General features: G+C 31.5%; 1 protein-coding gene across 2 annotated transcripts in view; it reads right to left on the minus strand.

Moving 5' to 3' along the window:
- Positions 1-15,306, minus strand: part of LOC145243663 (cilia- and flagella-associated protein 54-like) — a 449,435-nt gene that overhangs the window by 128,995 nt on the left and 305,134 nt on the right. For both annotated transcript variants that reach the window (XR_013862929.1, XM_080106712.1), the window contains exons 54-55: positions 13,346-13,525; positions 1,198-1,373 (exon numbers count right to left, since the gene is read on the minus strand). Coding sequence is in view for 1 of the 2 variants with exons in the window: in XM_080106712.1 (XP_079962838.1) it covers positions 1,198-1,373; positions 13,346-13,525 (356 nt within the window). In the remaining variant the exon portion in view is untranslated. The remainder of the gene's footprint in view (positions 1-1,197; positions 1,374-13,345; positions 13,526-15,306) is intronic.

A 15,306-nucleotide genomic window follows, 5' to 3' on the forward strand; every position in this document is an offset into this window, starting at 1 on the left:
GCACGCTAACCACTACACCACAGAGCACTGCAGCTTAGTTTAGTGATTTTAAATAACTTCACATGAAAGAACTACGAAGCCAAACCGGTGTTCTCTTCTCAACTGTTCCTTGTGAACGATCCCCAAACGGTGTTAAGTGGTGGCAGGGAGAGGAGGAATTTATTAGAGAGAAAATATTTTACCACTTCCATTGATCTTAACCGATTTTGGTCGTGACTTCTCAGCATAAAAAGTATAGAAATCTAAGATTATCAAGGAATTTGAGAAATAATAAGCACCTAATAACACACCTCAGATATTGTTCTGCCGTTTGTGCATATTATATTTGCATGAAATATCTTGATTTTTAATCCTATTAAGGTCAAAATCCGACGGGAAAAAATGAGTTCATTTTATTTATATAGAGATAAACAGATATTTATTTTGTTTGTAATTTATATATATGATTAAAAAATAAATCAATAAACATTTGTTTATAACCAAATTTTCAGTGATATAACACCTTCTTCAGGAGTAGAATCGTGTTTTTCCTTTTCTTCATTCTTCCTTGTGGCATGTTGTCACCAGAAATAAAAAGTACATAAAGGAAAAGAATATTTTATATTTTTGAGAATGATTTTATCTTAGCTGTCCTTAAATATGCTATGCATCCCATAATCTGGCTACAAATTTTAAATTTGTTATAGATTAACAGGAACATTAGCATTAAAATAATTGCAAATCCATAAACAAACTGCCAGGAGAAAAATATTATGGCATAAAAGTGAAGAAAAGAATTTTTAAAAAGTCGTTTAGCTTGCAAAAGTCTATGGGCAATTTGTTTTTGAGTGAGAGAAAGGCTCTAAAACGGTGCGTATTCTCCCCTGGTGAACCGATATTATCTGGAGGATGAAATGAAACATCCTATAGGAAAAACAAAAATATAAAAACGGCTATATACAAGTCTACGAGTGGATAAACTAAGAAGAGGAAGCCCTGAAACGGTCCGTTTTCTCTCCTGATGACCTACATTAACTGAAAGCCGAAATGGATTACTTCACAAGTGAAAACGGCTGATAAACATCATTATATACAAGCCTACAAGGTAAGCTGCTTCTTCCAAAAGACAATATCTTCTGTTATTCGCTTCATGGCGAGTTTCTGCTACTGTTCTGGTAGTAATTCTATTCTAATTTCAAATAATCCAAACAATCTTACGATAAATTTATGGGTTTCAGGTGCAACTTGACCATCATGAGGCTGATTCGCAGTTTGACTTGCACAAGGATATTCAGAGGTGATAAATAAATATTCTTGAGAGGAAGCACCGGACAACTGATTGGTTCTTGATTGGTTGTTAATGTGTGTTGTGTACGTTCACCCAATTCTTTTAACTGAAATAAAAAAAAGAAAAAAGTGTATAACAGGGAAAAAGCTAATTCACATTACTTGGATTCTTAGGACTACTGTTCTCATCTTGACTGTTATTTTCACTACGTTTCAGTTGATGTAACCTCTGGCCTTCTTCAGGTGTATTTTATCAACTTTTGGAACCTGTATGGAATTTTGAACAGAATATTTTCTTTTTAAATCCATGGAGGAAGCATGCTCTTGTTCTGTCAGCCATGACTGGGTAGACGTCTTAAGCTATTCACAATTGTATTCTGATTAACACTTAAACTGAGGATTGAAACTTCAACCTCCAGAAGAGTGTCACTTACAACTGAATTATACCAAGTGCTTTATTCATTGCGCCATGAGTCTTTACTATTACCAGAGCTGAGAACTGTGTTATTTACAAAAAAAAAAAAAAAAAAAAAAAAAAAAAAACAAGATGCTACTATTTTTAGGTGACTAGAATTATGAACTTTGTGGGCACAAATTCATGTAAATATTAAATATCAAATTATTGTTAATGCCAATATGTAATTTAAGTGCAATATATTGTTTTGGACTATTAAAATTAATTTCCAACACTATTAATAATGTTTAACCATTTATTCTTTATTATTGCTTACATTTAAATTCATATTCTGAAAAATTACAGAAATCATACATCTATGATATCACACTAAAGCTGTAATTATTTTTAAGCTCTGTTTAAAAGGAAGTTCAAATAGTTCAGTTAGTGAAGAATGGGGTCATAAGAGGACTTATGGAATAGGGTGAAAAATAGGAACTACTTCCCTTAAAGGTAATGGCAACAGTGATGATGTCGCTCCTAGGATGTAATGTACAATTTTATTATGAAGCCTAAATATGTCTATAACGAAGTAATAAAGTTACAGAATATAGTGGCTAATAGTCTCGACATAGGTTTGTATGTGGCATCTGTTGTTGCAAACCTACAGTATTTTCGTGCAGAGGGAAAAACTGTGCTGCTTTTATTATATATAGCGATTATTGATTACGTTTAAATTCATATTCTGAAAAATGACAGAAATCATAAATCTATGATGTCACACCAAAGCTATAATTATTTTGTGATATTTTAAGCTCTGTTTAAAAGAAAGTTCAAATAGTTCAATTAGTAAAACTTCAGACTGAATATTTTGTTATTTGGTTTTGATTTCCGGTCATGGCATCAGTTTTATTTGTTGGAAATTTATTATTTACTATGAATGCAATATTCTCCATTTCTAAAGCTAGTAAAGATTTTTGATATTTCGAAATGAGACAAACTCTGCAATTTTTTACGTTTACAACGATTGTGACTGATAGAACAATTGTGACTGGTGGACAAAATTTCTATTTATGCAAGATTACATGTAAACAGTTTAAAAAGCTTGGCAGTAAAAACAAATAAAAGAAACAAAATAAAAGCAATATCTTTAAAATTAGCCTGAGTGCCCGGCGTTGCCCGGGTGTTTGTAGGTGTGTGTTGAGCAAAAAAAAAAAAGTTGTAATAGGCAGCCTCGAACCCATGATGGTAAGGCGGAAAAGAAAGTGGAGGTGTGTGTAAGGGTGTTGGTTGAGGAAAAAAAAAAATGAAAAATTGCGAGTGCAAAAAAAAAGAAAAAAAGTGGTAGTAGGCAGGCAGGCTTGAACCCGTACCGTGAAGGAGGAAAAGAAAGTGAAAAATAAACGTGATGCTTTAGCTTTTGCGCCCATCGCTAAACCGGAAGTGGCGTAGATTTAAACTAAGGTAGACAATCGAAAAGAGGCAATGACTTTAAAAAATATCGGCGAAAAAAGCGAATCCTCCCTGCAGAAAAGTGCCCAGTTGAGGGTGAAGGAATTAATGGTTTTGGCCAATTTTTCGATATTTGTCTTCCAAAGGGTTGGACTTCAAAATGATACTGATCTCATGAAAATCCGTCGCGTCTGCTGAAAGTTTTTGCGAGACATACGTGCATACATACATACATACATACATACATACATACATACATACATTTAAACAGACAGGTGGGATTTATATTATAGAAGACGGGAGATAACTTTTACATATAAATTTGACATAAAATGATCACTTACTTCTAGACATTTTCTCCATTTCTTGGAGATCAATTTTAGGCGTGTTTTGGGAGGGAGTAATTAATATTTTTTTCTGTCAAAAAATACATTAAACGTGTTACAAATAAAAAATTGCTTACATTTTGATGTTTTTCTGAAAGACCCATATTATGAATAGACTAAACTTTTAGCCCGTTAAAAACAGACAAAAGTTATAGCCCATTGGCTAATAATCAATGCTTTATGCCAAATTGATGGTTAAATATGCTTAACTTTGTTCTCATTTTTTCATTAAATACTAATCTTTAACTGTGCATCAAACAGATACCCTAATACTTCGTTTTCTACATATCACAACAAAAGGCCATATAAAATTTCAACTAAATCAGCCAAGTAGCTGCCAAGAAAATTTCTACAGTAATTGTAGCATTGTGGTTATCAATCTCTATTAATCCCTTATTCTGCATCGAACAGATACCATAATACTTAGTTTGCTGCACCTTAACATAACAAAAGTTTTACACAAAATTTCAGCCAGATCGGCCCAATAATTTTTGAAAAAAAGTGGAATGGGCAGTCAGACAGACAGACAAATAGACAGACTAAGAGGAATCTATTATATAAAGGCAAAAATGGGTGCGAGCGTTTGTGTATGTTCATGAAAGGCTTCTCGCGTCGGTTAGATTCTGCAAGAACTTTTTGCATACTTCCCAGATCATAATATCTCACATTCGCAAACGGATATCGTCTCTATCTTTTTTTTTGATTGAGTTAAACAAAATTCCCACCCTGCCGTCGTCTCCAGTGTTTGTTTGTCTTATTCGTATAAATAAAGCGAAACTATTTGAATGCAAACGCATGGCCTTCGTGTTCTGTAATTGGTTCTTGGTCAATGTAGGGGAAAACCCTTCATACTGCAACAGTTACTATTTATTTGGATACTGCCAGAGTGCCCCCTTTTTGGGGGAGCTGGTTTTCACCCTGATATTAAAAACGACCCTGCTTTCGTGGGGGGGGGGATTTAAAAGCAAAGCCATTTCTGTAAGTCATCTTTTGTTTTTGATTGACTACGTTAAATTTGAATGCTTTAGACTTCCGGTCGCGTCATGGAGTAGCGGTAAGACATCAGATTTTTTTTCACTTTCTTTTCTGCGTTCACATCACGAGTTCGAGCCTGCCTGCTTGCCTACTACCACTTTTTTTCTTTTTGCTTAACACACACCTCCAAACACCTGGGCAACGCCAGGCACCCAGGCTAGTTTAATATAAATAATGGCCATGCCTCTACCCCCCCACCTCCGGCCGGAACCATGAAGCGCTGTCAGAATCAGCACGCATCGGGCACAAAATTGTATGGATTGGCTCATCAATTCATTTGTAGCTCCCACATAACAGGATCACTTCTCATATTTCTCTACTCCCCTCATCTTTCTGCACATCTATGTGCAGTCTATACTTTTTATTTATTTATTTATTTTTATTTTATTTATTTATTTATTTATTTTTTGATAAGATCAATTCTGGATCAGCGGGTGGCCACGTATTTATCTTTCATTAAATAAGAATTGGTTATATTTTATTAAAAACATTATCTGGTTCGAAAGTAGCTGATCATCACTACCAGATGGCCCTTAAATGGGTGATCATTCTAAGTTAAATTCATCTATGGAAGTGATCCTCACTCTAATGTCTAAAATATTAACCCCCCCCCCCGTTTTTATTACCAACTTTTTCAGACTGATTACATGTAATCACCTAAACAAGCTAGACTTTTATTTTTGGGGAGCAGAAGTTGAAATAAAAAATTTTTAAATATGAAAGAGAAATTACAAAAAAAAAAGAAACAATCTTTAAAACGAAAATGAGAAATCTCATCAAGTTTAACGAATATTTTTTGTGCCATATTTCTGCATTTTTTTTTTTTTTTTTTGATGAGAATGCATTTTATTTGGATTCTTCAAACTACTTTTCTCACCTTTAGTGTTATTTTCGCAACGTTTTGGTTGATGTAACCTTCGACCTTCTTCAGGTGTATCGTAACGAAGTTGGGAATCTATACAGTATTTTGAACAGAACAACTTTGTACTTATTAAATTCAGTTGTTAGTTAGTTTTCAAGAGAGTCCGGGCAACACTCAAAATATAATTGCGAATTACTTAGGACTTCTACCCAGACATGGCTGACGGAACGAGATCATGCTACTCCTGTGGATTAAATAAAGGGTTCTGTGTGAAATTCTGTACAGTTCCAAGTTTGACAGAAAGATTCCAGAGTTCGACAAGATACAACCGAAGAGGCTCGGAGGTTACATCGACTAAAATATTGTGAAAATAACACTTAAGATGAGAACAGTAGTTCGAAGAATTCAAATAATATGAATATTCAAATATTTGTGTGTGTAACTAATCTATCTCTGACCAGGTCATTTTTTTTTTTTTACAAAGGGGTCACCACATTATAAAGGCCTAAAGGCCACTCGAGAATAAGAGTTAATGGGTGTATGGTAGTTATCAGGACACCAGAGTAGCAACCGTCAGTGGTGGGAATTTGGTATAATTTAATTTTTAAGGGGACGGCTTAGCAAAAACTTGTTTACATTAGACGTGAAGACAACCATCAAGATCAAAGTGTAGTATCTGTTCTTCAGATGCTACACTTCAATTTCTTGTTCCCTGTCAGTGGAGGAGAAATCCTTCACGACTGAGACAATTTTTATTTTTGTTCCTTTTCTCCACATTAAAAAACGATCCTGGTGTCTAACTCTGCCCCGTGGGGAGGCATTGTAAATAGAGACAACCATATTGTAGTCAGCTGAAAAGCAGGCCAACAGAACAGAGTTCCACAGGCGAGCAGTTTTAGGAAAGAAGCTTAGTTCATGGAATCCACGTTTAGATTTAGGCACAAATAAAGAGAGTGGGAAGTGTTTTATACCGCTTTTGTGAAATTCATGCTTATCACTTCTTTCCATGGCCTTCCCCTTGTCAACTGATCCTGCTACCTCAACCGTTCTACATCTACTAACACAAACACTCTTATCCATTTTTTCTGTGACCAAACCAACAAAGTCTCCTATTCTGCACATATCTCCCTATACTGTTCAGATTTAATCTTCCTCTGATGTTACCAGATCTAAGCTTGTCTTTAAGACTCACATTACACATCCATCGTATCATTTTCATATCCTTTCTCGCTATCATTCTATCATATTCAGTTGGACATCCGTTTTATAATCTGGCATGTATTATCCACCGATCCAACACATACGCTCAAGCCTCACTAATTAAGTTTCAGTTCCATACATCGTCACACTTCATACACAGGCATAATAGATTTTTCTGTTGGTCGATAGCAGTAATGACAGAAATTCACTAAACGACACCATCCACCCCTAACTCTAGCTATCACACTAGCACCAGCATTTTCCTGTGTTCTAAACAAATAGATTTTAAATTTAATAGAAGAGCGATTGTTTATTAAGAGTGGTCAGTTTTTAAGACAGAGTAATTATAACCAAACTTTGCTATAAATTTTTATTGATTAATTAATCAATTTATAGTATATTTAAATAACATAAACAACAACTAGCGCATAAAGGGAGATAATCATGTAGAGTTATGTCCCCTGCATGAAAGAATCCAAATGAATTTCGATAGACTTTTTCGTCTGCTTATCTAGCCTTTGAGCTAAGATCAAGAGGCAGTAGCTGTTCTGCCTTTGATCAAATGAGCAGAAATCGTTCTAAACTGAGACAATTAAATGTTTTTTTTATCCAATCCTGAATACACCTGCGTTTTTTATTTTTTATTTTTTTTTGTTTTTTGTTTTTTGGGTTTTTTTTTTTTGGTGTGTGTATGTATGTGTGTATGAGGGGGTTACATTAAAAATCCATCTTGTCTAACGGGTAATTAATAAAAATTGCGGCCATGGAAGAATGCGAAAAAAAAAAGAAGCTGTTTAGGCATTAAAAGTAGTTTTATGTTGTTTTTGTTAAATATTATTAATTTATATTATTAATAATAAAGATTATTAAATAAAGAATCATTTTGAGTTAAAATTTGAGTTTCGATGTTAGATAAACACAACATCAGTTCAAATTCGTTAACCATTTTGTTTTGTTTCAGCTTCTTTCACATAACGTTGACACTTTTCAAGCATACTTTTCTTAATTTTAGGTGCATAATATTAGCTGGATTTTAAATGGAAATGATTTCGCATGTAGTAATATATAACGAAACAGGTTTTTATTCTGAAACAAATTTTTTCTTCTGTTCTTCCATGGCCGTGATCTTTAATACATAACCGTCTAAAGCGCTTCTACACTCTTAGGACTAAGTGTTGTAGTCGATAAATGGGGTTTTCAGATAAAAACCAATGGTTTCTACTGATTTTTTGTTTTTTTTGTCGATTCTAATAAATTACAATGTTAGCTTCCAAATTAAGCAGTCGGAATTACCTGAATATTACTGAATTATTAAAAAAAAACAAAAAACAACTTTAATCGTGTTAGCAGGTGAAAAATTGCGACCATCCTGTTTTAATAAAATAAATCGAAACGGAAAACTACCTCCCTTTTGAACTCTCCGGTGTCTTACATAAGCAAATATGATCATTTTCTTGACATTCTACTTTCCATTTGCTTTAATAATTAATTTTCTACCTGACCGATTTTCGTAATTTTTAGATATAATCATCTTAAAAATATGAGGAATACGTAGATACCATTGTTTTCATGTGAAATTCAGTTTTATGATTTCTGAAATGTCGTTCTAATAGTGTAGAAGTGCCCCGTCTAATGTTAGACTTCGTCATAAGGCAAATAAATAGTGACTTTTCGAATTTAATTTAGAATTCAAGAAAATTTTTTAAAAATAAAACCAGAAAATACAGAAAAAGTTTTATGATGTATGTCCACATTACAGAACAAAGATGTCATATTCCAAAAATCACATAAATTGATTCAGTATGTTTGTTTAGTATGTTTAAGTAAAAAAAATAAAATTTTATGAGTAAAAAAAAAAAAAAGGAACTGTACTTTTTTTTGTAAATAACTCTTCTTCCGAAAAAAATTATTTAATTGAAAATTTTTTGCAAAAACAAACAGAAAAAATTCTTAGATATTTTTCATGAAAAAAAAATTGATTTTTTTTTTTTTTTATAGTTATCTCCACGTTCTCATCTTAAAAATAAAATTATTTCTTTGATTCCATGAGCAAAGCTTCTTTCTTAGAACTGCACGCCAGTGGAACTCTCTGCCGTTTGCCTGTTTCCCACCTGACTACAACTTGGACGTCTTCAAGTTCAACATAAACAAACTCCCGACAAACCGCCCCCTTAAGTAAGACACTCTATCAAAACCCCCAATACTAATGATTACTACAATACTATCATTGATTACTGTACACGCAATAACCCTTATCCCTGAGTGGCCTTCGGGCCTTGATAAGTGGTGACCCCCATGTAAAAAAAAAAAAAAGAAAGGAAACAAGACACAAGTGTAGTCAAATGAGAGGTTACCTGCTTTCACTGTTAAAGCCGGCAAATATTCCTCTTTGTGCCGACTACTCGACGAACAAAAAGAAACAAGGAATAAGTACTCTTTATGAACATTTTCCCTTTTTGAAAGGTGATGACACATGAAAATGAACTATTTTATATTTATATTCAAACCTTAAATGCTCATTGTTTGTTTTGTGTTAAATGGAGTTTCTATTTCATGCTTTTTTATGTTGTAATACACAAAACAATCTATAGATAGTGACTTTTTTTTAATCTGCTGAAATAATATTCCTACTAGCCATTAACATTTCTCCAACCAAAATCTATATATATATATATAATTTATATCAGTAAAGAAAAAGGGAATGGGATGTTTCGGCAGGGAGATAATTCAGCTTCGACCACACTAGTCACATTTTCATAAAGATTTTATAACTTTTTGTAAAAAAATAAAGAAACAATATGAAAATATATCACTTTAAGTGTTTTTAAGAAAAATCATGCTTTTGCAAAACTCTTTTTTTTGTTAATCATTTTGTAATTAATTTTTTTAGGATTATATTTTAAAGTTCTTTTGGTACTTGAGCACTTATGTTACCGTGCTGAAATAATAGCATTATTTGGAAAGCCATTCTTTACATGGGAAGGAAGGATGTTTGTAACTATTCTGTACTTTCACCTAATAGAAAGATATCATGAAACTTCAATTCAACTTGAAAATGCTATTTAAAAAATAGCGCAGTGATATAAGTGTATAAACACAAAAATAACCATGTTTATTTAAAATACAACCCAAAAACAGACAACACTCAGTCGTCAACAACGAGATTATATGTTCATATTGTTTTTTTTTTAATATAAAAAAAGAACGATGCTTATGCATTTATGTTACCGTTGTATTTTTTAAAATAGTATTTTCAAGTTAAATTGAAGTATCAAAATATCATTTTTATTAAATTGTAAGGTGAAAGTATACAATCGTTATGAAATATTCTACCCCTCCCATGGTAAGAATGGCTTTCCAAATAATAACGTTACCGCTCTGCACGGTAACATTAGCGCATAAGTATTTTTAAGTTCTTTTTTTTAATTAGGAAAAATAATATGAAAATATAATCTTATTGTTGACGACTGAATGTTGCCTGTTTTTGTGTTGTGATTTAAATAAACACAGTTCGAACTTTTTAATGTTTATATCAATTTAATTGTTTTTTAATGTTTATATCAATTTAATTGTTTTTAATGTTTATATCAATTTAATTGTTTTTTTTAATGTTTATATCAATTTAATTGTTTTTTAATGTTTATATCAATTTAATTGTTTTTAATGTTTATATCAATTTAATTGTTTTTTAATGTTTATATCAATTTAATTGTTTTTAATGTGTACCTATTTACTATGCCTCCCCACGGGATAGAATTAGACACCAGGGTCGTTTTTTAACGTGGAGAAAAGGTACAAAAATAAAAATTGTCTCAGTCGTGAACGATTTCTCCTCCACCGAAAGAGAACAAGAAAATGAAGTGCAGCATCTGAAGAACAGATACTACACTTTGATCTTGACCAGAAGGCCAATTCAATTGTTTTTTAATGTTTATATCTATTTAATTGTTTTTTTAATGTTTATATCAATTTAATTGTTTTTTAATGTTTATATCAATTTGTTTTTAATGTTTATATAAATTTAATTGTTTTTTAATGTTTATATCAATTTAATTTTTTTAATGTTTATATCAATTTAATTGTTTTTTTTAGGAAAAAAAAATGCTTTTGCAACTCTTTTTGGTTAATTATTTTATAATTAATTCTTTAAGGATTTTTTTATTAAGAAAAACAATAAGAACATATAATCTTGTTGACAACTGAATGTTATTATTTTTTTTGTGTTTCAAATAAACATGGTTATTTTCAAGTTCTGTTTTTAAACTCAAATTAATTTTTTTCTTATAATAATTTTTATTTCAGTTTTATTTAAAGAAAAACATATCTTAATTTACTGAATTAATTTTAAAAATATAAAAAAAAAAAACTTAGACTATAACATAAAGTTCTAATTTGAAGCTGAATTGTCCCCGCATTGAAACGACTATGCCAAAACGTACCAAACCCAAAGGAAAAAGGACTATAAAAAAGGGAGAGATCTGGAGCAGGAATGAGATAACGTTCGAGATCTCGTGAGAGACGTGTAGAACGTTCTAGGTCACATAGGTGACGTCACAGCTGTAACAATGAGGAAATAAATGTTGTTGCTACAAAAAACAAGCGAGTTGGAGTTATTTCCTATTCTTTGTTTTGGTCTCCTTTGCCATTGAAATTGGGCACAACGTATGTTGGTTCCTGGACAGTGTTACAATTAGGCAACAAAGTGATCAGACGCAGGTTCTCAATCCTCTTGCACTTTACGGAGGTCAAAAGTCGAAAGATGCGATTCATCTGGGTATACATATTGCAAACAACCATAATAAGTAAATAAAATTCCAGAGAAGTTAATGGAATTATTGTTGTTCGTTTTAATGGTTTCTATTATTCAAGCTACCATGAGAAGGAAAAAGAAAAGTTCAACATCTCTGCGACAGATTTTGTTATGACTTCTGGAGATGTCGCTATCCAATGAGCCAACTACTACATCCCCATGAGAAAGACAAACAACTGTTTTCTGTCTGCTACACAACACTGGCCAGTTGTTCATAATCGAGATCAAAAAGCACCTAACATTGATTTTTATGGTAATTGTAAAAAGTGTTGCAATATTTAGACGTTGGTGCAGAAAAGTAAAGATAAAATTGAAAATTTGCGTTTAAGGTTAAAATTAAGCAGAGAGTGGAAAATTCTATAAGCAATAAGCAGTGTAAAGTAAAGCTGACGTGCATCAGCAATTGCATCTGGAAAGATAGAAATGGGGAAAATGCTAGAGAGTTTTTGCGTTTACCAATTGATCGAATACAGTTTTTCGCTGATTTGGCATTTATAGATACTTAACTTCCCTCAATTCTCATGTTAATTTCTGCTGGCCTGGAGATAGAATACCAGCCTATGGAGTCAAAGGCGACTTTTTCACTGAGTTCGAATCTCTCAATCAGCAGTAATTATTATCTCTTACATTACAGAGTACATGATTTCGAAACACATGTGTCTGTGAGTATATAAATAACTTAATATTTATTTTAAAATATCATCATCATTATATATATATATATATATATATATATATATATATATATATATATATATATATATATATAGAGAGAGAGAGAGATAGAGAGATAGATAGATAGATATAGATTTAGATATATATACAGTGAATAAATGAAAACAGTCTATATTCCAAAGTTCATGATGTTGACCATCTTATAATTTATTCCTTTAATTCATGATATTTACAATTCTTGACAGTATGGGGTTCGTAGCACAAAATTAATCACTTAATTATTATATCAATCAGTGAATCTATTTTGACCTTAATGTTGTGTTGTGGATACATATTGTGAGAGATAACGGGTTCATATCCGAGACGCATTAACGGGACATGTATAATGGGGACTCAGAGCAGATGATGATGATGACTTTTATAACAGACTGGGATGATTCTTGGGGACTTCATATTAATACATTAAAATTGATGATGGTGGGGAGGGCACATAATACTTGGAAGGGTTATACAAAAGTTCGTTTATAGATGAACGTACAAAACACATTTACCTTTTCGGTTGTAAAGACGACACGAAGACAACACTTACTAAATTGTTGATGATTTCTTGGTTTTAAAAGAATGGGCAATCGCTTTTTTTTTTTCAACTTAAATAACATTTAGCTATTTCTAAAAGAATTAACATTCCTGGAATTTCAATTATCCACTTGCCTACAGGGTTCGATTCTAGCCTTTTCCTAATATCGTTTTCACTTATCTAGTCTGTCTTCTTACATGAGAAGGGAACAGCCCTTTCATGTAACATTAACTCATCAGAAGAAATAGCAACAATCAATCCATCAAAAAGAAATAAAGTACGTTTTGAAATGATTAAAATCTGAAAATTGGAAGATAAGCTGTAAATACCTTATAATATGTTTCCATTACGCCATTTTGAATTGAGTTTGTGCTAGAAAACAGATGCTGTCAAGAATTGTAAATGTCAACTGAATTAAGGAATGAATTATAAAATGGTCAACATCATGAACTTTGGAATACAGTCTTTTGTCATTTATTCACTATATTGCGTTGTAACTACATTGAGCTTCTTAAATAAGGATTGGTATATATTACAAGAAAATATATTTGCACAGAAATATATATATATATGCATAGTTTTTTGGCCAGTCTAATATTTATTTACAAATTTGATTAAAAACAAAAATTAGTCAAATCAAAACGACATAAATTAAAAGTGGTCGTGTAAATGTGAACGTTTTTCTTACTAATTTCTCAGCAAATTCTTGAATCTCAAGGTAAGACTTCAATGTTTCCTTGACCATGGAAACCGTGAGCGGACCAGTGGCACCAATCTGCAGGTCGGTTTTCAAGAGACGAAAGGCGATTAAATTCAGTGATCCTGAATAAGACAGTTCGGGACAAGACTGCAAAAGACTGATGCCTTCCTATCAAAAAAGAAGAGAACAGTATATTATAACAGAAAAAAATAATGATAAAAATCTATATTGGCATTGCAAAACTGAATTTGGAATCGGTACAGTTGGTGCCCTTCATTAACCTGACCAATAATCTAAGGTCCAGTTTGGATTATTGGTTGAGGTAAGGAAGTGTCTTTTTTTAAATTTCAGTATACATCCAGTTGCAAAAATATATATATATATATATATATATATATATATATATATATATATATATATATATATATATATATATATATGTATATATTTATATATATGTGTGTGTGTGTGTGTGTGTGTGTGTGTGTGTGTGTGTGTGTGTGTTGAAATGTATATAAAAAAAAATTTTTAAGTACGAAAAGTATAAAAGATTATAACTTTTCTTTATTCGGTTTCTATTGGTGACGTGCAGGAATACAAAATGATATTATGAAAAAAATTTTAAAAACTTTTTTTACAAGTACATAATTTTCGACCGACCCTTCAGTCTTCATTTATATATATATATATATATATATATATATATATATATATATATATATATATATATATATATATACATATATATATATATATATATATATATATATATATATATATATATATAGTAAAAAAAGCATTTAAAAATTAATGTTTAAATTTCAATAATATTTCTTGCGGTTAACGGTAACTGACTGGATTAGGTCCTTGCTAATGAAGCCAGAGATGGCTTCTGTTGCTGGGTTGGAATCTATCGACTGGTGTTAATCGTGACACTGTGCACTGATGATTCTCGAAATGATGAAACACTAGTGTCTGTAAGTATATAATAATTTTTATAGTAAATAATTATATATATATATATATATATATATATATATATATATATATATATACAGGGTGACCCCCCCCCCCAAAAAAAAAACTAAATGGAGGCAATCTAGAACATATGCAGTAGAACTGAGAAAAAAGAAAAAAAGGCCAAAGACCCTAGTGTTTTGATGTAATGTTTTGAATATAATAAACTAGTTATGATCAAAGTTTCATTTCATTCGGACAAAACACTAAGAAACGGGGCCTAATTATAGTTGGGTCCCGTTTTTTGGGGGGTCACCCTGTATATATATATATATATATATATATATATATATATATATATATATATATACACGGATCTCCCAACCGGTAGGATTTATCACCTCCTACACTGATGATTAGGTAAGCATGAAACACAAGTGTCTGTAAGTATGAAATAATAATTATTATTTAATTATAATTGCATATATATATATATATATATATATATATATATATATATATATATAATTTAACTACTTGGGGCAGTGATTACATATGAATAAATAACAAAGATAGCTCAATAGCTCAATATTACATTTTTTTTAAAGATACCACATTAATAGGGATAGATACACAAGTATTTACTCATTTTCTAAAAGTTTTTCTTTTATTGGCCACAACATTGTGTACAACTGTTTCAGCCACCTGGTGTTGGCATATAAGAATATAATTGTTCATCAAATTATAATTTGCACAAATTTGAGCTTCCTTGAGTTGTAAGCCATGTTTAGTTTCAGAACAGTTTCCAGTGGTTAGTTGTTCTATACAAGTCCTGGAGGTGGCTGGTTCTCTGTAGACAGTTATTATGTTGGAAGCCACAGAGCAAAAGATTCTTCCCGTGTTAACAAGAAGAAAACACATGCAAGGCTGCTAAAGAAAGGTTTAATTTTTTATGTAGCAATTCTGGTTTCTGATTGGTTGGAAGCAGAACG

The sequence above is a fragment of the Euprymna scolopes genome, chromosome 22 (assembly GCF_053919585.1).
Source record: "Euprymna scolopes isolate OS-2025 chromosome 22, ASM5391958v1, whole genome shotgun sequence".
Taxonomy (NCBI): Eukaryota; Metazoa; Mollusca; class Cephalopoda; order Sepiida; family Sepiolidae; genus Euprymna; species Euprymna scolopes.